This window comes from Rattus norvegicus, chromosome 19 (genome assembly GCF_021556685.1).
Source record: "Rattus norvegicus strain SHRSP/BbbUtx chromosome 19, alternate assembly SHRSP_T2T, whole genome shotgun sequence".
NCBI classification, from domain to species: domain Eukaryota; kingdom Metazoa; phylum Chordata; class Mammalia; order Rodentia; family Muridae; genus Rattus; species Rattus norvegicus.
This window is the reverse complement of record NC_141552.1, coordinates 56,740,103-56,765,496: the sequence shown is the minus strand read 5'-3', so window position 1 is coordinate 56,765,496 and position 25,394 is coordinate 56,740,103. Positions and strand designations below refer to the sequence as shown.

The following is a 25,394-nucleotide window of genomic DNA, read 5'->3' as shown; positions in this document are numbered from 1 at the left end:
AGAGTGGTACACACTGCAAGTTCTAAGACAGGGGATGTATAGCGAGCACCTTATCTAAAAAAGGAATCCTATTAGACAGATGGATACGTTTATAACTGGGATTAGGTTGAACATAGATATGCCTACGATTCCCACCAAAGCATGTGCTTTTTAAGTCCTTTATGGGGAGAAAGGCTGCATTGCAGATGTAGCAGTGGGGGTTGGGTACCCCCACAGCCCTCTAGTCTCTGCATTTGACCAAGATGCATCCGCAAAGCCTTCACAGTGTGCTTGCATAAACAAGACCAGCACGCTGACAGCACCAGCTGACATACGGATGTGCACAGGGGAAATACCACATGGTCCCACCCATAGGTGGCCAATCGCTGCTGAGAGAAAGAGAAACTCTCCTCCAGGGATGTTTCCACATAAGGACACATGTACAGATTAGCAGTGCTAAATGGAATAAGTAAGTAAAACACACACACACACACACACACACACACACATACATATACATATACATACATACATACATATATATACATATATACACACACGCATATATATACATATATATATGCAGTGCTCATTAAATAAGACTTTTCAAAAGAGGCAAAGGAGACTGGCATTTTACATAACTCTACTGAAACTACCATTTTTAGTCTCCGGTTTTCAGTTGAGGTGAAGATTTCTTGGATCGCACTTTGTTTTGTGAGACACGTATATGAAATGTGTTTCAGAACAGTTCTGTACTGGCCCTTGGCCTAAGGTCTCATCTGACAAGTAACCAGTTCTTCCTCTCACTGGAAACCTGTCCCTATGTAGTTCAGCACAGACTCAGTCTTTCAATCTCCTGCCTCAGTTTTCCAAGAGATGGTGCTACATGCATGCCTACACGACTACTCTCTCTTGAATTGCACTCTCAATAAAAGGGCCCCTGGCTTGAGTCAGGAATGTCTGGCTGTACCACAAGGATACAAATGGACAGGGAAAACCAGAAGCTCTCTTTTCTGGCACGGTTCAGATCGCAAATGTGGACTTTAACGCCACCAGGTGGGCTTGTGGCACTCAGATCGATCACCGTGCCCACCTGGAGTGTTCCTCTCAGTAGGTCTGGGACAGGAGCCAGCTTCCTGACTTCCTAGCCAGTCCCCGGTGCTGCTGATGCAAGGAGTTTGGAAATCACTTTTCCTGGAGCTTGACCTTGATCGATACTGTTCCTCATTTCTGGGTAAGAGTGCTGCAAGGCCAAGTGCACGTCACCTACTGGAAATTTTTAAAGTAGATCCAGCCATAGCTGGGATAGCCTAAAGGGACAGAATCAGACCTTTTGAAGATGGTGCTGGGCATCCCTGTCCTGGCAGAGCTGCTGCTGACCTCGGCCTGAGGCCCGATTAGAACACTGGTGGCTTGTAGAACACCCACGAACACAAATGTGCTCCAGGTGGTTGGGATCTTGCTCAGACTTTCTATGGATGGATAATGCTACGGTTCCTTTGTTTGGTTTTAGGGGCTCTTTGCAGAGTGAACATCATTTCCACCCCTTCCTGGGCATGGGGACTCTTTGCAGATGTTTATGGGATACCTTTAAAGATATTTCTTTGCTGGAGTGTAAGGTCTTCTAAGTCCCAGAGAGGTTACAAGTTGTGGTGGGAGGTTTGGAGAACAGAAGCAGCAGGGGGAGAACAGAAGATGGAGGGTCTCTTAAGACTTACGTTGGTCTTAACATGGTCCCAGGCTTTACCCCTTTCTGCTTTCTCCGGAGGCTTTGGAGTGGATAATTCGAAGATGACACCAGAAAAGCAGGGAGCTTATTCCTTTGACTCTAGTGTCAGTCATTTGAGGTTACTATGGGCCCCAGCTGTGGCTATGCTGGGTTCGGGATCAGTGCAATGAAGAACACGTGGGCTTCCCATCGCACCCGCAGGAGGAGGGGGAATGAGGCCAGAGTTAACGAGTCAGCTGAGCTTCAGATAGCCTTGGTCAGGCCTAAAATTGGGTACCTGACGATAGTGAGCACTCTAGGCACATCTTGTCTCTTTATACACAGGAAGCGGGAGGGGAGGGGTGCTAGAAGGAAGTTACTTGCTCACAGTTGTAAGGACAAAATGACAACTGAAAATACTATGCCTAATTCTCCCTTGCCCTTCCTTTTAAAGTCATCTACAGAGTCTGCTATGCAGCCTATGCCTTCCTTAGATAGAAATCTCCCCAGCACTGGGATTATAGATGTGGGTTTCCACACCCGGCTGGACATCCTCCCCGTCTTTTCATTCAAATCTTTTCCAATGTAAAGAGCTGTTGGCCATCTTAAGGAGCCAGGAAGGCCCTTTTAAGGGCCGTATGACCTGGTCCCTAAGGTGGGGTAGAAGGAACTTCTGTAAGTGCCCCCTTCCTAAACTGCCAGCTGCAGTTATTACTTGTGTAGGGCAAATCAAATCGATACTCGGTATGGACTGTGTGATAAAATGAACCGTGCGTGCCCTTGCTTGAAGACTACTCGCTGCTTACAGACTGGATCTGTTTGGTCATCAAAGGGCGACATTTCTGTCTTTGTGATCTCTTTAGCGGGCTACTTGGGCTGTGGCCCCACACACTGACTTAAAAACTATGTATTGAGGAAACTGTCTTCTTGGTCACATTATGTGAGGAAGTCTCCTGGGTTGGCAGAGGGTTTTGGTTTCATTTTTTCCTTGACAAGGTCATACAGAACTGAGTCATGAGGGAAGTGTCCTCATGACAAGATACTGACAAGACACTTCCCCACTGACACCCTCAGAGTACTAAGCACATTTCTTCCAGCTGAGACTCTAAGGTCTACGGTGGCAAAACCTGTGGGAGCAACATTTTCTCTAATTTTCTTGGGAACTAGCAAAGTGCCAGAGTGTGGGGAGTGGTCAAAGCAGGTTGGACTGTTAGAGTTGGGATACTTCACTGATCCGGGTATGGTTGGAGAGTTCCTTGAGTTCTTATGAGGCAAAATTGGTCCCTATTGGGGATATGGCTCGGGAGTGGCATGCTTACCTGGCACACTCATGACTTTAGGTTCAAATCCATTGATTATTGGGCCCTACCTTGGCGTGTTTCCCTTCCCCCTCACTGAGCCTTTTAGCCTGCTATAGCAAGAAGTTGTTTACACCCTTGGCAGCTGCTCTCGGCCCTGATTTGGGCCCAGGACTTTCCATGGCACCCTTTCCCCTCACCAAGCCTTTCAACTTGTTGTTATTAAGAAATTGTTTATGCCCCTGTTTTGGGGCCGGGACTTTCCATGACACAGATTTTTCTTGTTCTCCTGTTTTCCTGGTTGAGGATTTTCACCTGCTTTGTTGTTTTTCCATGGCTTTTGCTTCTGGTATATAAGGAGATCTCAGTAAAGTCTGGATGGCATTCTTTTAACACGAATGACCCGGGTATGTGTTGCTGCTTAAATCTTGCAGGCCTACACCCAGTTCTCAGTGTCGTGATGATGCAGGCGATACCAAATAAAGAAGCTTCATTTACTTACTATATGAAATTTAATCACCATCATGAAGGAGAAAGAGGATGGACACCTCATAGGACTAAGGTGCTCAGAGACCCAGCCTTTGGAAAATAACTGAGATTCACTGATTGTTAGGGTGGGCCGCTCTTTTTTTTTTTTTTTTTGGAGCTGAGGACCGAAACCAGGGCCTTGTGCTTGCTAGGCAAGTGCTCTACCACTGAGCCAAATCCCCAACCCCTAGGGTGGGCCTCTCATGTTTGAACTCTGATAGTTTATAAGAACAGGAAGAGACCAGAACTGACACACCAATATGCTTTGTGTCTCCAGTTACCTAAAATCTTATCACTTGGGACTTTTCAGAAAGAAAGTCATCACCAGGCATGGCTTCTCAACCTTGTACCTCCAGGACCATGAACTGAAATAAACCTATGTCTTTATAAAGACAAAAATGGGTCCTTATATTAACCAAGGAGATGGGGCTTAGAGGGGTGGGGAGGAGTAAGGGTGAAATGCATGAACTCAGGATGACTTGGGCTAGACAGTGCGAATCTGTGTTCTCCTGTGGATTTGGTTTAATTCACAGGTCAGTTGTCGTATAGGGAGACTGGGGTGTTGGCTCTGTATGTCATAAGAATGGTGGCCACCACTTCCTCCATCCTTACAGTTCTCTGAGAATTTTTATAAGCGTTTCCCGTGTGTTCTCAGTCTGGCTCAGTGGTTCTCAACCTTCCTAGTACTGAGACCCTTTAATACAGTTCCTCACGTTGTGGAAACCACACCCCTCCCTCAACCATACAACTATTTTTGTTGCTACTTCATAACCGTAATTTTGTTGTTATGAATCATAATGTAATATCTGACCTGCAACCTCCAAAGGGATCCTGACCCAAACAGTGAGAATTGCTGGTCTGGGTCCTCCACGTAGTAGGTGTTTTGCAGGGGAGGAAGCTGAGGCCAAGGGGATTGGTTCACTCGAAGCCAGAGAGCTTGTACACAGCAGAGGTGGGAATGCAAGGGAGACAGTCCAGCCCCGGGTTCTTTCCACTAAGGTGACCAGTCTTTGAGAGGGACACACTGTCCTCTGTGGTGGCTTGAATGAGAATGCCCCTCCCCCAACGGGTCCTCTATTTGGCACTTGGTCCCTAGCTAGTGGCACAGTTTGGGAAGGTTATGGGACTTGTAGGTACTACAGCCCTGCTGAAGGATGCATATCACTGATGGTTAGCTTTGCAAGGGCACAGCCTGGGCCACACTTCCGGTTCATTCTTTGCTTCCTGTACGTGAGTGGAAATGTGATATCTCAGCTTCCTGCTCAAGCCACCTGACACCGCTCTGTCTCTGCCGTTATCAATTCCAGACCTCTGCAACGGTAAGTCCAAATAATCCGTTTCTCCTATATGGTGCCTGTCTTGCTAGGGTTTCCGCTGCTGTGAAGAGACACCATGACCAAGGCGACTCCTATAAAGGACAGCATTTAACTGGGGCTGACTTACAGGTGCTGAGGTTCAATCCATTATCATCATGGCAGGAAACATGGCAATATCCAGGTAGGCATGGTGCTGGAGGAGCTGAGAGTTCTACATCTTGTTCCAAAGGCAAAAAGAAGACTATCTCCCTTGTGGCCAGGAGGAGTGTCTCAAAGCCCACGCCCACAGTGATGCACTTCGTCCACCCCAACAAGGCCACACCTCCTAATAGTGCTACTGTTAGGGATATGGGTCATATTCAAACCACCACAGTGCCTTAGTCATGGTGTTTTATCACAGGAACAAAAAATAACTAATATATCCCTGCTCTCCTTCTAAGGAAGCCCACTCTCCAGGCCTCATCCTGTCCAGTGGCTGCTCAGGCTGTGTTCTCAACACTTCCCCGTCTGCCCTCCTCTGAGTCCTGTCCTGTCTTTCACAGTTGCGTTCTTTCTACCTCAGTTATAATATATATTAACAGTCCTGTGGTAGCCGCCAAAGCCGCCAGGAGACCCAGTGCCATGGGCACTCCAGACGAAACCTAGCTCTGTTGACAGAGTGTTGGCCTGGAGGTCTGGACGGCAAGGGAAGGTCTCTGTGGGCAGCAGAGAGGAGAGAGGGGCGGGCCTGAAATGTCAAGGACCCTACAGGGGAGGCTAGGGCTTCTCTGGACCACAGGAGTGCCTCCCTGGGTCTCTACTGATGGATGCTTTTCCACACCTGGGTATGGCCAGATTTGGTGACCCCTTCTCATCTGACATTCATTCACTGGACTGCCCAGGAGCAGGCATCTGACTGTTGAGCATCTGATGTATGTCTGTGGTTTGGCTGATGAGTGAAGTCCAGCGGATGCTCCGCCCAGAGATGCCCTGGACACCTCCCCACCTCATGGCCAGGGCCTCTTACTTCCAGCGACTCGATAAGCACAGAGTCAGGAGAGCCTTGGAATCATCTTTATTTCTTGGTAGTCCTTGAGGGAATGTGAGCACTGGTGAGGCCTCAGGCTTAGCAGGGCGTTCCTGTCCTTGGCAACTCATCGGATGGCTCCACATGATGCTGCTCCTCTTGGCCAGCCTAAGGTTAGTGGGAGTAGGGTGCAGGGCCAGAACCTTGGACACTGTCACCTACACACTCTTGTCTGCGTCTGCTGGCTCCTGCTGGCTCCCTCAGTGTGTCCAAGCAGCTTGGAATCCTCTGATCCCTGTACTCAGGCGACCTCTGAGTCCCATCCCCACCCCAGCCTCATTTCTCTCTGGTCTCTACTTCTGTTCACCAGGTGCCTACCTCCCCTCTGTCATTCTGAGCTTCTGGGATGTTCTGGGACTGCTCCCCAAATTCCTCCAGCTCTGTCTTCAGACTATGAGGAAAAAGCAGAGAAAAGAGAGCGAGCAGTGGCTCAGGGCACCAGGGAGGAAAAGTGGAGACAGAGCCTGAGATCTGAGACCCAGGCTGAGGGGCATGCTCCTTCTCTTACCCACAATTCTCTGGGCTATCCTGGGCCTCCCTGGCCTCCTGTAGCTTCTGCTCCACCTCCTTCAGCCTGACTTGCAGCAAAGTCCCTGCAGGCAGTGGCAGGACATCAAAGTGGGCCTCTGAAGCCATGGGCCCTACCACCCATCACTGCCCAAGTCTCACTCTCCATCAGCAGCTGATCTTTCCTGTGCTCCATCGTGCTGATCTCCTGGGCCAGTCGCTGCTGTAGGACCTGTGAGAACAGAGGCGGGTCTCTCTGTTCCTCTCTCCCGACTGCACCTCCATCCCACCCTACTTTGGACCTTTGACAAAATCCTTTCCTAGATTCAGTCATTGACTTGTGTTTTAACTCGACAGTTTCTGTGGTGGCTATAAGTTCACTCTACCCGATGTTTCCCATGTCTCCTTATTGCTCAGAATCCATTTTTTACAACTTTTCCAACTTCCCCTTTAAACTTGTTGTTCTTCAAATGTTCCAGGAGTCCAACCCTTCTGAAGAATGCATATTGTCCTCACTCATGTGCTCAACATATGTGGTCAGATGCCAACAAGTCAGAGTGGTAGCCCAGGGTTACTGGACCTGTCTCCTTTGCGTTCTTGGTTGTGCTCTGGGTATGCATTTCCCTACCCCTAAGAAACCTGAGGTAGAACCCTTTGGTGTACCACTGCCTCCTCTTGTCTGGTATGCTGCCTGATGCTCCCTTCTGCAGCTGAATGAAGGTTTTCTGGAGGGTCCCGTGGGCCTCTTTGAGGCAAACACGAAGTCCACAAAAGCTATGATAACAGCCAGCAGAGGTGCTGGGTGTGAGCGTGAGGGGTGGTGAAAACTGGCCAGTTGTAAGGTCAAGGGGGACAGGAAGAGAAGAGCCACAATCTATCCCAGGGCACCGGACCTGAGCAGGGGTAGAGAGTGACCAATCACAGACACTGAAGCCCAGCCTGGGGAGGAGCTTACATGGAACTCCCAGAGGTCCTTGTGTTGACTTGCCAGATCCTCCAGCTTCTCTTCCATTTGTTTAGCATCCAAGCTATGGAGACACCCAGAGGTGAAAAGTTGTGTGGCCAGGACCCACACTCAACACAGTCAGGTCAGGGGTATCTCATCCTCACCAGGTCCCATGCACCCTTCAGGTCCTGCCCAGTGCTCTCCTTCATGGGTCTGTCAATGCCTCCTCTCTTCACTATGCAGGCCCCACTCCCACAACTTAGCTGCCCACCAGACCACAACTTAGAAATAAGCCCAGCTTCTTTGGTCGGAGTCCTGACAACTGGACTGTACGCTTCCTGGGAGGGGACAGATCATTTGCAGCTGGACTCTGCCTGAGGCCCTAGTCTCTCTGAGAATGCTTCTCTCTCTTGTTACATGTGATCCATAGATCCCTCTGGGGGACCACAACACTGTCCATCCTGTTGTCCTTACAACTGTGTCTTCACAAGAAAACTGTATGTATAAAGGTGCAGTTGGTTACCCTGTCTAATTTATTCTATCACCACCACTTAATGATCACAAAACTATCCTGTCTCCATGCCCTATTTTATAGAAGGGAAACAAAGAGTATGTATTGTAATGGATTTGGCCTAATGCTGCTTGTATTTTGGGTCCCCAAAATTGTTTGCAGGAGAGAGTCTGAACGTCCATAAGTAAGACGCTGAGGGACTCCAGTTGGTTCTGATTGGTAAATAAAAATGCTGACAGCCAATAGCTGGGCAGGGCAGACAGAGGTGGGACTTTTGGGATTCCCAGGCTTGGGACCCAAAGAGAAGAAAGAGATCAACCCTCCCAAGAGAAGGAGAGGAGAGACTCCATGCCTGAGAAAAGTGGAGGACAGGGAGGCATAGCCAGCATGTGAAGGAGCAGGGAGAGTATAGCCCAGTTGGGCAGCCCTCCAGGTCCAGAGCAGCCAGGTAGAATATAGAATTTAATAAGCAATAACCTGGGATTATTAATAGGAGGTGGATTAACCACATGGAGGTTAGGAAGCGGCCCAGACATAGAGGTGATTAAGGCATATAAAATATATATATGTATGTATGTATATATATATATGTATGTATGTTTATGTACATGTAAAGGCTGTGTGTGTATCTTTCATTCAGGAATGCAGAACATCAGCCTGGGTAACTCAACAGTGCATCCATGGCTTCTCAAACTAGCCCTTGCTTTCTCCTCCTCAAGCTGGGGAGGAGGTGGAAGGGACTCTTACCATGTAGTCTCACTTTCTCTCTCTTGGGGATGTTTCTGGAGAATTAACAGAGCATCTGTGGAGAAAGCAAACACGACAGCCTGATGAGGGAGAGACCTTGAGGGAACAAAGTTAGGCAGAGTCCAGGGCCTCCACATCACCTAGGACATTGGTGGGGACTTGGGTGTATCCTTCGCACAAGGGGAGGGGAGTGGAGCAAGGCATCCTGAGGCTGCTCAGGAGGGTGGGCTTCCGAAGAGTAAGAAGAATGATGAATACCTTGCTTTTTGCACAGGACCTCCTCTAGGTGGACTTTCTCTTCATTCACTGGAAGACACAATGACACTTTCAGGCCCTGGAAGCTACATCCCTTATGCCCACTGCTGCTTCATCCAATAGGCAGAATCACAGAAGACGGGGAGAAGTGAGATAGCTTCCTCCTGCACTTATGACCATGTCCCATGGGAGCCATCTTGTTCCTTTCTCCCCTACACCACATCTGTGTTCTACGTAAGTGCCAACAGAGTAAAAAGAGTGACCACTCCGAAGAAAGTACAGATTCGTGTCGGAAGGAAGAATGAACTATTGAAGAAGCCAATACCATATCAGGTAGATTTAAAAAAAAAAAGAGGAACTAAAAGATGGCATCCTAGAGTGGCTAATCTGAATTGTATGGACTAAAAAGAGGACCCCATGTCCCAACTCACAGGAATCTAGTTCCTGATGCATGGCTTCCTGGAGTGCTTGAGCCTCTCCCAGCTCCTCACTGGATCTCTTCTTTGCTGGACCAAAGAGGGGAAGAAGGCATTGTGTGAGGGCTGCCTTGCTGCTGGTATCTACTGGCCAGTCTAGGGTCCCAAATTTACCTTGCTGCAGCTCATTAATTCGATGGATCAGGTCCTCGATCTGGGGTTCCAGGCTTCCCTCTGAAGACAGAAGGCAGACTGAGCCAGAAAGGACAGGTGCTTGTCTGTCCCAGGCCGCGCGGGGAAGGACTGCAATGGGGGCTGGGTTTCCTTTCTAGTCACCCACAGACTATTATGGAGTACCTGCTCTGAGCTTGGATCTGTTACAGGTCCTTGCAGGGCTTGCATTCTGGGTAGGGGAGATGGCTGTGACCCAATCTGGTGGCAGTGCCAGTTACAAAGATGACACAGGGTGGGTGTTAAAGAACAGATGGGTATTGGTGCTTTTCGAGCTATGGAAAGCCCCCATGTGAAGGGAAAGAAACAGGCCCTGTACACTGTGGGGAGGGCTGTACTGTGGGGAGGGCTGTGTGGAGTGGGAGCTATTCCCAGGAGAGGGGATGAGTATGAAACTCTTGCAGTGGGAGTGGGTAAGGCCCACAGGCAAAGTCACAGGGGATGGGTAAGCTAGCCGGGGAGGAGGGGGGTCCTACAGGACCACAATGGATGCTTACGGCTACAACTTGAGTGTGGTGGAACCTGGTGGTGCCCTTCCGTGGGCCCCACTGTCTTCGAAGGGGGCAGAACAGGCTGTTATTCCTGCCTCTCTGGTCTGTAGCTGTCATGGAAGCAGCAAGGCTTTCCAGTGACAAGTGCCACCTTGAGAGTTCTCAATGTCTCCTTAGTTGCTTCTGACCTCGTTCATAGCCCATTTTACAGCTCTATAGGGAGAAGCCTTCCTCCTGCCTCATCGTGTTCTAGATCAAAGGTGAGTCACAGGCATTGGGATATGAGTCTACTTGACATTTGCTGAGTCTCACTGGCAACACCTAAAGCAAGCTGGAGGGTCATTAGCTTAGCCCTGGGCTTTTCAAGATGACGGATTCCCTTTCTAGACACTTCTAGAAGAGTCAATGTCCTCTGAGGTGCTGATAGCAACTGGCAGAAACCCCTGTAGCCCAGGGACTTTATTTCACTGCAGATGGTCAGGGTAGGTCACTACTAATTTATAGTCCTGCAGTTTCCAGGACTATAAAATACAAAATTTTTATATAAATACAAAGTGTTAGTCCAGACCACAGCTGCAATGAAGTGTGGGAGCTAGAGCAGGTGATATGAGAGGAGAGGTTCCATTTCATCTGAAGCAAATCAGTGGCTACAGCAATTGAAGCTGAGAATAGTCTGGTGGGGTGGGGAAGTCTTACTTCAGACTCAGTAGTTGCTCCAGCACTTAAAAAAAATGGGTACTACTCAGTATAAGCTGGCTCCCAGGTTCCCTCTCAACAAAAATGCCGAGGGCAAAATACTCTGTGTTGTCCTTCGCAATTTGTGGGGTTTAAAGGGACAAGAAATATACATCTGCGAATGTTGTTTATTTTAAAAGACTCTCTGGATGACACTTGACCATTTAAAAACTGCTCTTGTTGGGGAGTAGCTCAGTGGTCCTGGATTCAAGCTGCAGCGCTAATAAACAAAACAAAACAAAAAATAGCTGCTGATTGCCTGTGGGTCTTGAAAAATGAATAAACAGGTACATGATAGAAGAATGGACTGATGGGTGGAAAGATGAATAGACTGATGGAGCATGTGGGGTGTGTGTGTGTGTGTGTGTGTGTGTGTGTGTGCATGTGCGTGTGTGTGTTTGTGCACATGCGCATCTGTCTATAAGTGAAAAAAGATTTTCCGTCCTCTTAAGGATTTTGAATTTTTAGCCGTGACCTCATTGTTTTGGCTCAAAGAATAGGAATCGAATCAGAATGACAGGATGATTTCCTAAAGTTGTGAGTTGAGGCTTTTAGGGTCTAATTCTGTTTGCCTCACTCAAAAGCTGTGAGTCAGACACAGGACACCTGACCTTTCTGTAGCTTTTTCACTGTCTCCAGCAAGTCTTCCGTCGTATTCAGAGAGGTGGTCTGCCCTGTAGAGATGAAAACCAGAATTACAGGACCCAGCAGGAGTATGGGTAAACCTGGGAAAGATGCAGAACCAGCTAGAAAAGCAGCAAGCTCTCTTTAGACACTCCTCAGCTATGGCCAAGGCTGGGCTGAGGGCCAGGTATCCAGCCACAGCAGGGCGCCTGGGGAACCTGTTCTCATTTTTGAGGATCATGGTGTATCCTGGAAAAATCAGCTTTGCTATAAGGGGACAAAAGACCTTCCTGAACTCCCCTTAGTCAAACTCAGGGTGAGAAGAGAGAATGTAACATTCAACTTTATGTCAAACTCCTATGAGTTTACATTTATAAGCGTGGGGCTGAATAATTTTAAACATAGTTACATCAAGTGTCCTTTTTATACCCAATACTGAAATATAAAAACACAAACTCTACGACTGAGTTCAGTTACTATTGTAAATATCTTCAAATACGAGTTTCAGTGGACAGAAGAAATAAGAAAGAGAAAGAATGAGCTGTAACCCACACCAATGAACTACAATGGATTGATCTTATTTGACTCCGAGTTCAAGCAAATGCATTTTTTTCATGATGCACACTTCTCTAGATGTTTTGCACGACCCCATATTACTTTAAAAATTCAAGCAAACAACCCTAGAAAAATGTGCCCTAAATTCTTGAAAGCAATGATAAAAGCTCAAACCTCAGTGACCTACTCCTCTCCCTAAGAACCCGGATGGAAAAGAAATACTGCTCAAAAACACAGACCGCAGCCAGAAAGTGAACGCAGAAGTGCTTCTCCATCATAGAGAAAAATCCCTTACCCTCACACCCTAAGTTCCTCAGTCCCTCTCCTTAAAGTCATTCGGTGATATAAACTCTTGATTCACATCCAGAGACGCATCCTTTCTCCACACACAGGACGTCATGTCATATAGGATGTGGTAGGTCTTCTTCTCACCTAACAAGGTTTACTGGTGATCAGCTCATTCTTTTTGGTGGCTGTGTGTCTTTCCACTACACATATACCATAATTTAGGAGCAGTCTCCTACGGTTGCCCTTGGACTGTCTTTTTCACAGCTGTAAACAATGCTATGCTGTTTCCATTTCTCAGCTGCTGACAGGAAGTAGGTCTTCCTTCTGTTTGCCATCACATGCTCTTCTGTGTGTCACTGTGTCCCATAGTTCCTTTCTCTTGTAAGGTTATTTACCTCGGAATTATCCTGAGCCAGTATGGCCTCATCCTAAGTAGTTAGATCTGCAAAGATCCCACAGGCTGGTTAGTTTGTATTTTGTTTGGATGTGTACAGATAAATACTTGCATGTATGTCTGTACACAGGTCTGGTGCTCTGAGGTCAGAAGAGGAACCAGAGGCCCTAACTAGAGTCATAGGGCTTTGTGAGGTACTATGTGGGTACTGGGAATCAAATCTGGGCCATGTGGAAAAGCTCGTAACCAATGAGCCCTCTTTCTTGTCCTGCTAGTTAGTATTTAACTATCAACTTGTCATAACCTTGAATCATTGGAGAAGAAAGTCTCAGTGAAGTCTTCAATTGAAGATTGTCTAGATCAGGTTGGCCTATGGGTGTGTCTTGGGGGTTAAGGGGTGTGTTTATTGTTAATTAATGGAGGATGACCTAGGCATTATGGGCACTATTCCCCAACTTGGGGGTTCTGAGAAGAGAGAAAACAGCTGGCTGAGAGCAGGGAGTAAGCAGGCAGCATGGCTACACGTGTTCCTCTCTGCTCTTGGCTGGGCATGTGTCCTGTGACTAGCTGCTTGAGTGAGTTCCTGCCTTGACTTCCCTGAAATGACGGACTGTAACTTGGAATTGTAAGCCAAGTAAACTGCTCCTCTCCTACACTGCTTTTTACAGAGTCGTTTATCACAGCCACAGAAATGAAACCAGAGCCTTCTGGTTTCAAGTAAGGCCACTGTTTCACATTTATTGATTTTTTTAATCCTGTAGCAATTTTATACATGTGTACAATGTATTATACTGTGAGGCTCTGATGGATCCAAGCTGGGAAAAGGGGAGCACCACACTTTTATTTTGATTGATTTTTATGATGCTGTAAATCAAACTCAGAGCCTTATATACACTAGACCAGGACTTTACTACCTAAGCTACAGAATTTACCACTATCAGAAGCTCAGTGACTATTTTCACCTTTTAGAAAAAAAAATTTCATGTGTCATTTAAATAAATTCATACCCACTAACATTCTGAAACTCTTTTAAGAAATGAAGTTTTTCCTTTTCTGAATCTCACTGCCATGATATAATCATCTCTAAGCTAGTACATCTCCTCCTGAGACATTTCCATTATTTAAAATGATTTTAATATTTTGCCAAGAAAGAAAAGCTCCCAGTAGAGAAAGATGTTTGTTTTCTAACATTTTATGAAACCTTTCAAACATGGTATGAGGCCATGATGAACCCCAGTTCTCATGGCCTTGGTGCTATGACGGCTAACATCACCCAGATTTGCTTGTCTTTAATTATACCCAGTATAGTTAACAATCGCCATGGAGAATCTCCAATATTCAGACCAAGTGTCCTGTTCCCTGACGTGGAACTCCAGCTGGCCTTCGCGACTTCTACAAAGGATCTGGCCATGGTTTTCCTCTCTCTGCCCTTTAACAGCTTGTCACAAGACCCAGAGTGAGTAACAAGAAAAAAATTAGCTTTATCTTTTCGTGTCTGAATGTTCTGCCTTATAGGTGTTTCTGTCCACCATGTATGCCTGGTCCCTGTGGAGGGGGTCAGATCCCGCAGAACAGGATTTACAGGCATCTGAGACACTGTGAGTGAGTTCTGGGTATCAAACCTGATCCTCTGCAATGGCAGCCGGTGCTCTTAACCACTGAGCCATCTCTCAGGCCCTCAAGCTATAAGAAATTTTAATTTCTAATTTAAAAAAATTTGGAACCTAGTATTCTCTGTGAACTTAAAACCAAACAGTAACAAAAAGCCTTCCATGTTACAAAAGAAAAGAGCCCGAGGATAAGTCCCCATATAACGTTTTATTTTGAAATCATTTCAGATGTACACAAAGGTCATAGAAATAGGCTGTGGTACTCTATCGGCATCTCCGTGTGTTTGAGTGTTTGTCATCTGTAAGCTGCAGATAGTACAGCCCTCTAGTCCTAGTACTCCAGTGCAATTCCCTATATGGAGGCTCTCCTGGTACCTGCACAACTTAACATCTGGTCCCACATTAACACAGAATCCTCAGGGGCGGCTCAGCTTTCACTTGCCCTATTATGTTGTAGATTACATTTTACTACCTGTTTTCTAAGAGATAAATAAAAGAATATATCACAAAGGCCTCCCTCAAATCCAAGGCCCCTCTCCACAATTATCGGTGTGCTTACCTCAGACACTTTTCAAGGAGCTGTCCTCGATGGGTATACCCCCCTCCTTTCTTGTTTCAATCCCAACTATTTCATAATAAAAATAAAACTTCTGGGGCCTACCTTCTTTGAACAGTTTCGATAAACAATGTTATCAACTGAATTTTATGTTTCCCCACTTTTTTCTTTTTTAAATCTGCATGGATAAACCTAGGTGTGGTCAGGTTTGGATCATGTCTTCTATCTTTGCCCGTTAGGTAACTCACCACTGGCTGCCCTCGGTCCACACTTGTGCAGTCTGCAGCCTGTCATTAGCTAGCATGGAGACTGCAGATGTGGGATAGCATCTGCTGGGGACTAAGCCTCTACCAGAAGGCCAGTGGGGCTGCATGTTATCCCCTATGGCCAGCCAACGGCTAAGAAATGGGACCTGATATGCCTCTAACTACCTCCAGTGCTGACGAAGTCCTTTATTAAACTCTGAGAATCTGAAAGGTTGATGATAAATGTTTAAATCTCTGTGGCACTGTAGCATGTGCTAATAAAGTGTGGCTTGTCTGATTTCTATTCTTCTTTGAAAACTGACACCCAACATGTGGCTCCAATTTAAGGCAAATTCTGTTAAAATGATTTCATATTCACCCATTAAAAAAAAAAAAAAAAAAAAAAAGGTCGCTGAGTCCCAAGCACCAAGCAGGTGTTTCAGGTGCCCAGGGACACTGCAGGTCTTACTCTTGAAAGTCACATTCATTGTTTTGGAATGCGAATGAACAGGTCTGGCAAGAAGCCACCTCCCATGTTTGGTCATGTAGTGACAGACTGGGTGTGCATGAAGGGAAGGTGATGACAGATACAAGGACACAGATTGAACACCCATTGGAGCACGGTCACACTATTTTCTCTACTTGAGAATTTTCTTTTTAAATTGATAAATAAAACAAGAATATTCTTGTAGTGAATTTACCATGAGAGATATTTTCTCTTGAAGGAACTGCAATTTCCAGTAATTTCTAGGCTGGACTTCATCCCCTTGTCCCCAATGAGGAAGAGAAACTGTCATTATTGAAGTCAAACCAAATTTGACAAAAGTGGGGGGAACCATGCTCAAGAGCCTTGAAAAGCCCATGTAGTGATCTAGGCTAACTGTGAAGTGAGAGGAGTTCCGTCCCTCAGCTGTGTAGCAACAGAGAAGTTTTGGGAAAACAGCACTATCCCTTCCGGACTTGCTTAGTCACGGGTCCTGAGATGAACTACTGGCTTGAGATGTTTAATATGGTCAATAAAGTTGGCAAGTTAACTTAGGTGATGAGAACACGCATGTTCTTTATTTCCACTTTGTGGAAGTTACAAGTTTCAATAGGCTAAAAACTTTTTTTTCTAAAAAATTCTCAATTATTATCATGAGCCGAAGCCTCTGTCCCATCTACCCTGTCCGCCCTCACTACCTCCGGTGTCTTCAGCTTTCTCAGCTCCCAGCCACTCCGCCTTCAAAGGCTCCAGTTCCGCAGCCATTTCCCAGCGTGAGGTATGTGCGCATGTGCCTCGGAAAAGAAACAGCAGGGAACGGCAGCGCGCGCCACTGCAGACATTGTAGGAAACCAGGGGTTAGGGTGACACAGGGATCTGCTTGGAGCAAACGCTAGGTTGCGTTTTCACGCATGCGCGCGCAACCACACGGCTCTGTCTCTAAAACAGGCTGGAATAGGTAGTGAGCAGTTGAGGTGGGTTGTGAGCACGAGCTCTTCAAGGGCTCTTCTTTAGGTCGTTACTGCAAGCGGCCAATATCCTGACAAACGTGTTCGTGCTGGGCAGCAGCACAATGCATTCCCAACCCCTGTCCCTTTATAGATGTCCACTAAAAGGTTTAGAAGAAAGTTAAATCCTTTCGTGAGTAATCGCTTTAGCGGCTAAGAGCATCTTCACAAAGCTGCATCCTGGCCCATGGACAAGTCAGGCGGTGTTTTACACAGTTGGGTGCGGGATGCCACCTTCTTATGCGAGTAAGAAACAGTCCAACATGGTGGGGCTTGGATCTGTTTGGAGGTTTTTTGTTTGCTTTAAAGTAGGGGAAGGAAAAATGATGGGGGGGGGGGCATGAAGGACAGAGGGATGTCTTGAGGGATTCAGCTTTAGGCCCTTTCTGTACAGTTTTTGTTTTGTTTTGTTTTGTATGTTTTTAAACACCCATAGGCTGGTTTCAAGCACAGGCTAGGCCTGCATTCCAAATTCTAGAGCCCTTGTGGGTTACCCACCTCTACCCTGAGGACAGCCTCAGCCCAGCCTCAGGTCTGTTTGGAAGATGGATGTGGTAGCAACTTGTGCTGCTCAGAGAGGCCTGGCGGAGACAGCTGGTGACAGGCATTCAGGCTAGTTAGGGAGGTGAGGCAGAGGGCAGAGGAAGAGTCCCGCTTTCCTAGATGTGGAGGTGCACGAGGGGGTTCAAAAAGCAACCTGTGCCCCTGGCTGCTGTTACCCTTCTCCCATTTGTGGGCAAACCCTGACATCTTGCCAACCTGCCCAGGGAGATGGGGACCAGCCCCACACAGGCCTCTACCCACATTTCCAGAGTAGACACAGAATGTAGAAGCCAAATGTGGTCACTCCCGCAGTCATTCAGAGTCCTGTGAACAGGCCATTGTTGGGGGCCTGGTCCGAGGAGGTGGAAGGGGGTGTGGAGTATTTGGGTGGGTAACGGATGAAAAGCCGGTCCTCTTCCTTCCTTACCCAGCGCAAGAGCTTCGTCACTACTAAGATGGCAGCAGCCTTGGTTACCAGGGGGCTGAGGCAAGTGTAGAGCTCAAACTTGGAGGTGACCTGGGGAAGGGAGGAGAGAGTCAGCTGGGCGAGAGCTGGGCATGAACAAGCAAGTCTGAGTTCCCAAACCCAACCCTGTGTGCTTCTGAAGCCTGGGAGACATGAGCAACTGGATATGCTTGCTGGGCCATCTGGTACTCATCCTATCGAGGGCAGCAAGAGGCCAGCGAATCAGAGCGTTCAATGGGGTGACTCTGTGTTTCTGTTTGCATATGTGCAGATTAGAGATAACGGAACAGCAGTACTCAATATTGATCGAGCAATCATTACATCCATGGCTGTCTTTGCCCCATGGCATTATCTCAGCCTTGAAGAGTGTAAGAGTCAATGGGGTCCTCACACCAACCTGAGGCCCAGCCCTGAGGTCTCTGGGAACTTCTCTGTGCCACTTCCCACCGCTCTGCCCAGGGTTCTTTCTGCTCCAGCAGCTTTGGCCTTTCTTTTGCTGTTCCTCCAGTACAGCCAGCTCAGCTTTGCCTCACATCTCGGTCTTTCCCCTGTGCACAGGCTGTTCCTCCTCTAGGGTCCTCTAGCTCACCACGTCCTCTCCACGTGGAAGCCACCTTTTCAGCAAGCCTTCTCCCAACCACTTGATCTAAAACCCTGGAGTTCCTTAGAAAAAGATAGTAGTGTTCCTTGGCAAAATGGCTGAGTCCAGGAAGGATGTAGAATGCCAAGTAAGCTGTACTTGTATGTGACTGCGATATGCCAATGGGAGACAGGACCCAAGCTGCTTAAATCAAGGAGTTCACTGGCTAAGTCCAAAATAACTGCAGAAAATTCTAGAAAAATATTTTACATTACTGAAATCAAGAACAATCTCAAGAGGCCATATTTATATAAAATAGAGACTTCTGGGCCAGTGAGATGACTCAGTGGACAAGGGGAGCTTGCCAGCGAAGCCTGACGATCCAGCAGGAAAGTAGGAGCTCTTATAAGCTATCCATTGACTGCTACACTCAACACACATGTGCATGCATACACACCAAATAAGTAATAAATAAATGTAACCTCTAAATTAAAAAAATCCAAGAAGAGGTCTGTTCTTATGTAGAGTACAACTATAAACGTAAAAGGCGGCATGGTAAGAAAAGCCTGATATCAGCAAGTCAATAGCTGGTAACTGCTGTCAGCTCAAGTCGTAGAAGCAGGATAAAATGAATGAGGGAGTGCACTTCTAAAACCCACAGCCACATAGGCCACGGGAGCCTCAGGTGCGTGCTAGCCACAAACACTATCGTACAAGTGTGGCCCTCTCCACCGTCCCTGAGAGCCGAGCTGGCGCCACAGACCCGTCAAAGAGCGCACTTATGGCGTGGTCCCTTCCTGTGTCCATGCTAGAGCACTAGAGAGCTGAGTCGGGGCACCCTACAAGCAAGTTTACGGATTGATGTCCTTGGAAAGTGCCAGGGCTACAAGTCAACAAAGTCTGTGGAACCATTCCAGAACAAATGAGACCAGGGTACATGAGTGCCTGAGTGAAAGGCCTCTTAGTGGTGACTCTTTATACCGGCTGTGCCACTTCCAGATCCAAGATTACTTGACAATTAAAACAATCACCCTAGCCTAGAACAATGCTGGATCCATATTAATATACCCTAGTACTTAACAAACCTATTGGGGGAGGTCTCACTTCCTATGGGTCTGCCTGCCTGGCCACCAGCCTCCCTCAGAAGCTGATCTTTAACAGACTCACAGGGCAGTCACTGTAGGTAGAGGGCACAGAGTGGTCCTCAGCCTGCAATGGTTAAGGAGACCTGGGCCCTCTACACTGCTTGAAAGGAAACTGGCAAGCACAGAGATAGCTGGAGATGGGATCCTTGAAAATCAAACACCCTGTCCTGGTGACAGCATGACAGGGCTAAGGTTGAGCTGAAGACAGTGAGAAATTCTTCTGTAATTAAAGACACATGTACCTATAGGGTCAGTGATGCAGATAAAGGCAAAACCTGTGCGCGTTCCAGTGAGCGCGTGGAGGGTGCTAAAGTTAGAAGGGATCATGACAGGGAAAGCAGGCTTGCAGAGGGAACTGATCTACTGACAAGCTCATCAACTCACCCAAGCCAGCAGCGTCTCCTTCTCAGCCACGTGGTAAATGAGGCGCAGGGGCCGGGAGGTGCTATGGAGGCGAGCATGCAGGCGGTGATACAGGTCGGACAGTCGCTGTCGCTCCTCCTCTCTGCTGTATGGGGCCTCTAGCTCAGGACTGCAATAGAGGGAGGCAGTGGCATGTAAGTCAGAGCCTGCCTCCCCTCTCAGGCTAGGGACTATAATTAGGTTACGGGCTCAGCCTCTCCCATTAGATTTGAGGGTTTCTAGTAGTTGTGAGCCAAGCTGCCTCCATTAAATTAGGAAAGAGAGCCTTTCTCCCACTTCAACAGAGGGACTCCTTTAGGTTGGTGCTCAAGCCTCTGCCATCAGAGAACCGTCGGCTCCCCATTTCTAGAGCATGGCTGGCTCTCTCTCCTAACTCCTGTGTACAAGATGCTGACCGTCTTGGTCAGGCAAGTCTCCAACTGACTTGGGGTCTGGGCCCACCTGGTAAACTGTGGCAGCTGCCGGTGCTGTTCAGGGATGTCCAGTGGCTTATAGAGAAAATGTCGGAGGCCAGGTGCTCCCACAGCCTGCACACTGTAGGCAGGGGCATTGGCTGCCGGGCCATTGGAGAAGCTGGCAGCCTCCCCAAGAGTGCGCAGGGCACCAAGGTTGTGCATCCCATCTTCTACTAAGCGCCGGCAGGCGGCCATGGCATGGAAGGCTTCACGGTTGGTACCAAGCAGCAGCAGGCAGACGGGCATGGAATCCAGGCGAGCCACATAGGCATAGAAGAAACCGTCTGGGTTAAAGCGAGGCAGGCACACAGGTGCCCAGGCCTCCCCTGCCGCGAAGGCTGGTGCACCCACCCAGTCAAGCAGCAACTGTAGATCCGCTGGGTCCAGCCGGCACTCGGCCAGCACATTCCTCTCTTGGGCTGCCGTTATCAGTCGACCGCCAACAGCCAGCACTGACAAGGCCAGGCCTGGGGCTGTACAGCGCCGCAGTAGTGTGCCCAGGGCATCCCGCAGTGGACGGGCCAGAGGCACACAGCGCACGGCACCCAGGAGCAGGGCGCCTGGGTCTTGCTCCACACTGTCCAGGAGCCGGTCCAGTGTACGCTCTGAGCCAGCCAGCAGGCGACGTAGGTCATAGTTCTGCTTATGTGCGAAGATGCGGGCCACGCTTGCACGCGTTAGTGTGCTCACAATTTGTGCGTGTACTGCAAGCAGCTCACCTCGTAGTTGTGCTGCAGACTGTGGAGTCCGGGAAACAGCCACCAGCAGGAGAGGTCCCTGCTGCAGGAACACCAGCTTGTGGTCCTCTAGGGGAAGGAAGAGTGGGTAGGGTGGACACAGACCAGGAATGAGCCAAGGGGTCGGAAAGCACACCTTTCCCAAACACTCTCCAATACACACAGCGCCTGGCCTGACTGAGCCTGTGCTCTTACTCTGCCAGCACCAAAATTAGGGCGAGGACAAACTAGGGTGATGAGGGCATTTGTGAGGATATGTTGGCTGTGGAGGTATCAAGAAATCTAGACAGACTTCATGGAGTCAGGTCGTGGGATGGTGAGATGAACAAGGATTAAGACAGCCAGGTCACACAGTACACCTCCTCACTCCCAAATGAGACCAGAGCACATGCTGCCAACCATGTGGAGCCCAAAGAGATGTTCCTCCGGACAGTTACCCTGACCCACTGACTCACTGCTGGTGGGGAGGCAGGTGTACCCATGGCTAGTTATACAGACCTCTAACACCCAGCCATATCCCCCGCCAGCAGCCTGCCACTCTGACCCGTCCTCTTCACTCACCAGCATAGATGGCACGGATGGCATCTCCTGCACTCTGCACGAAGGACACCAGGGCTGTCATCACACCCATGGTGGCCGACAGTGCCTCCACACTACCATACCGTGAGTAGATGGGCTTGCCCGCCTCACTCAGCACGAACACGTGCTTCCGTTGGCTGCGCCAGTCCTCGTCACTGGGGTCCCCATCATTGGGATCCCCATCACTGGGGTCCCCATCATTGGGGTCCCCATCATTGGGATCCCCATCACTGGGGTCCCCATCATTGGGGTCTCCATCACTGGGGTCTTCTCCCTGACCCTCAGAGCTCCTCTGAGGTTCTCCAGTGGGACTGCTGTCTGAAGCTGCCGTTTTCCAGTGCTCACAAGTGCTTGATGGGGCCTCAGCCTGAGGCAAAGGTGATAGGAGGCTGGATGGCTGGTCCTTGGTCTTGGATCCTGAAAGGGAGCCGTGAGTGGCTCATCTCCCACTAACCTCATATTTTCCACAATCTACCAAATCCTTACCAACCCTCTCACCCCCTCGCAGTGACCTAAACACACTTACAAAGATCTCCACGTCTTCCTGGCTGTTCACTGAATATGGCTGACAATGGCTAGCACCCTCTTATGTCCACTAACACTAAAATTTCAATGAGCCCCACCCTAAAACACAAATAATCCAACAGGGTCTCACTGTTCTTCACTGGCCCTGCCACTATTCCCTTTAGACACTGCCACTCCCAGGTCTTCAAAGCACTCCACTCTCTGAATGACTCTTCATCTCCTAATCTGCGGAGGCTCGTCCTTACCTCCTCTGACTGCATTTTTATTCCCCGGATGTGTACTTATCCTTCAGTGACCAACATTTAAATGCCCCCACTGACTCTCCTAACACCTTTCTACCCTCAACCACATCCACTGATCCCCACTGACTCTCTTGCTTAACCATCCTCCCAATGATGGTCCTTTTTTTTTCCATTATAGTGGCCATTGATAGCCACTGACATCCAGATCACCAGGACTCCCCCTCTTTACTTCTACTGCTACATTAGCACCCCCCAAAATACATATTAACATCCCTGATTAGTCTTCAATAGCCTTTATGGAAGTTCTTCCTCTACTCCAGGTCCGATGGCCTCCACCAGTGGCCACCATTAACAATCACTAATGTACAAGGTTTTACCCTGTTTCCACGGCTTACCCCATTTTAAATCCCATAATGAAAGCACTTGCTTCCTTCCAGAACAATGTCTACTGACCCATTGACAAGCATCCATTTGTAACCCCATCTGACTTTTCTCACACTCAATGTTTTCATATTTTCTTTCTTTCTTTCTTTTTTTTTTTTTTTTTTTTTTAGTTCTTTTTTTCGGAGCTGGGGACCGAACCCAGGGCCTTACGCTTCCTAGGTAAGCGCTCTACCACTGAGCTAAATCCCCAGCCCCTCATATTTTCTTAATCGTGCACTGATTGTCCCATGTTCCCAGATACCCAAGCAACGTGTCTCAATTCCCATCACCTGTCAAGGCAGCCCTTTTGGGACCCAACTGCGCCCTTTTTGATTCTTAAGGATCTAGGCTCAGGTCAAGTACATTCTAATTTCCCTACAACAGAAGGGTGTCTCAGGATGTGAGTTACTCCAATGTTAAAAGGGGTCTGTTCCGGGCAAAACAGTACAGTCCCATCTTCCTAGCCTTGACCCCCTCACCATAGAAAACATTTACAGAGGCACAGTGCTGCCCCTCCCGGACAACAGCTGACACCCATTGTCGTCTTTGCCATTTCTCAACGATTTCAATTAAGTCAGCAAGTCTATGTCCAACGACCGGCCGAGCTATGCCTCTTGGATCCCCAAAGACTGCCCACTGGTCTCCCATTGATCTCTTCCCCACTCAGCTAGCAATGACAGCCCCAGGGATTGCTTCCAAGGCTTCATTGAGGAAAGCTATACCTGTGTCCTCCGGTTCCCCATCTCCGGGATCCAGCGTGCTTGAGTGAACCTCTTCACTGTCTCCAGCCTCCTCTCTGGGGAACTGCGTGTCCACCAAGTCCTCCACGCCCCCGGGGGCTGGGACAGCATTATCTCCTCCGGTCTCCATCTGCACATCCCTGGAGAGAAGGGGAATCGAGGGTGATGGGCAGCAACAGAAAACTTCTTAAAAGCCTTCAGGGAGTCAGACCCCCTGGATGCATTCCTAGTGCGCTTTCCCCTACGGTTTTCGACAGATCGCGACATTCAAAAACATGACCAAACACTTGCACCCTCCGACACTTTCGGACGGGTGACGCTCCGCTGGGCTTCCGCAAACACGAGACATTAACACCTGTTTCAACCTCCTATCTCCACCGGGTGGACAGCAACACTTCCAGGAGCCGCCGCGGCACCACACTTCCTGGTGTGGTGGGGATTTGCCACACTTCCGGAAGCGATGCCTCCCGGGACACTTCCGGTTTCACAGCGGTATTTACTCCCCGGAGTGCCAATGGCCGCCACAAGCTGCGTTCCCTCACCGAGAAGATAGCGCGGGGTTCTTCCGGAACTCTGGAATCCGCGCGACCTTCCACCGGACGCAGCCAGGGTCGGCTGTGAAGTGGGGCCAGAGCGGCCCACTCCTTGGACCAAGAGCTACCGCCTGAAGGGGGCGCGGCCTGGAATCTACTAGGCCAAGAGGGCGGGGCCTAGTTCCTCTCACCCAATCAAGAGTATGCCTTCCTTATGTCACCCTCATTCTGGTTGAGCTCCGTAGATATTGTGCGCTAATTGGTGAAGGCCACTGCTCATCCCTTGACTGACATCTCCCTGTTTCTAACCGAAATCTCGATCCTGTTCCGGTGTTGGCTGGAGCGAGATAGTGCCGAACCAATGAACACGCGACCCCACAACTGGGGCAACTGCACCCTCTTTTTTTTTTTTTTTTTTTTTTTTCAATAAGATAGGCAGGGCGAGCGTATGCTTGATGGACAGTCTCTCTTTCCAATCGGAACGTCGCGCGCAGTCCAGTCAGCCTATGAAACTCGGATGCCAAAGCAAGAGGCGGGCTCTGCTTGTGGGACTGACTCTTGGGAGTCTGGACCGGGCCAGCCTGTGCAAGGGAAGCCTACAGAAACAAAGGCAGGCTGCTTAGGACTACTATGTGCTGGCAACACGGGCCCACCCCACTAGCAAGGAGAGGTTCTGTGGGCCGAGCCAACTAGATCAGCAGCCTAATCCTGGGGCAGCGTGGGGTGCGGCTCTGGCCGCTGCGTTCTGGTTGGCGGAGAATTGTGCCGCGACTACCTCCGCGTATCACCATTGGCTGGATGGGGCAGCAACAGCAATTGGGAATCTTGGGCACCCAAGAACCTCTATTCTTTAAGGCAGCTGAGTGGCGATGGGGTTGTCTAGGCGGCCAGAAGTCCCTCCAAGCTAATAGTTTTGTTCATTTTAATTTTGAATCAGAGGCTCCTATATAGTCCAGGCTGGCCTTAAACTCGCGATCCTCCCCCCTCATCCTCTTTCTGCCCTCTAAACTCAAGTCAGAGTAGTTTGCAGTTCCGAACCAGCAACTGGCAATACCTACAGGTTTTGAATGAGAGTCCAGGTCCGTTTTCTCTGGGTTTTTCTGTACATTGGTCTTTGAGTTGGCTTGAACCTCGCAGTTTGTGTCTCTGAGTGTTACTATATTACTATCAGAGAAAATGGAGTTAAAAATAATACCATAAAGGTCGAAGATTTCTGTTTTGGATGCAGGGTTTCAGGTATCCCGGAGCTGGCTTCTAACTCAACCAAAATGGTAAAGATTACTCTGTTTCCCCAATACTTGAAATTACTGGTGTGCCCTTAACACCATGTTTGTGCGAACCTTTAGTGCGAACAATAGGCAAGCATTCTGTCTAGTGAAATGCATACCTAGCTCCAGGATCAAGGAGGTGTCATCAGCCAGGAGACATAACATCCCTGAATATTTAGTTACTTAAAGACAAAACCTCAAAGTACCTGTCAAATTGTCAAAATTCAAAGGCGAAATT

General features: G+C 48.6%; 2 protein-coding genes across 3 annotated transcripts; both read right to left on the bottom strand.

Moving 5' to 3' along the window:
- Positions 1-5,867: 5,867 nt before the first annotated feature.
- Syce1l (synaptonemal complex central element protein 1-like) lies at positions 5,868-16,397 on the bottom strand. The gene is made up of 11 exons (NM_001432083.1): positions 16,189-16,397; positions 11,346-11,408; positions 9,452-9,511; positions 9,293-9,367; positions 8,865-8,912; positions 8,607-8,661; positions 7,358-7,430; positions 6,565-6,634; positions 6,404-6,488; positions 6,214-6,286; positions 5,868-6,003 (listed from the first exon to the last, which is right to left on the bottom strand). The coding sequence occupies exons 1-11, from the start codon at positions 16,253-16,255 to the stop codon at positions 5,935-5,937; spliced, it is 738 nt and encodes a 245-aa protein (NP_001419012.1). The 5' UTR covers positions 16,256-16,397; the 3' UTR covers positions 5,868-5,934.
- On the bottom strand, positions 16,042-24,017 carry Mon1b (MON1 vesicular trafficking associated B). Of its 2 annotated transcripts, NM_001399114.1 has the most exons (6): positions 23,898-24,017; positions 23,338-23,495; positions 21,408-21,842; positions 20,096-20,915; positions 19,616-19,763; positions 16,042-17,557 (listed from the first exon to the last, which is right to left on the bottom strand). In NM_001399114.1, the coding sequence occupies exons 2-6, from the start codon at positions 23,483-23,485 to the stop codon at positions 17,357-17,359; spliced, it is 1,752 nt and encodes a 583-aa protein (NP_001386043.1). In that variant the 5' UTR covers positions 23,486-23,495; positions 23,898-24,017; the 3' UTR covers positions 16,042-17,356. The 2 variants fall into 2 exon arrangements, with proteins under 2 accessions (NP_001386043.1, NP_001386042.1); NM_001399113.1 differs by lacking the exon at positions 23,898-24,017 and having other exon boundaries at positions 23,338-23,786.
- Between the last annotated feature and the right edge of the window lie 1,377 nt (positions 24,018-25,394).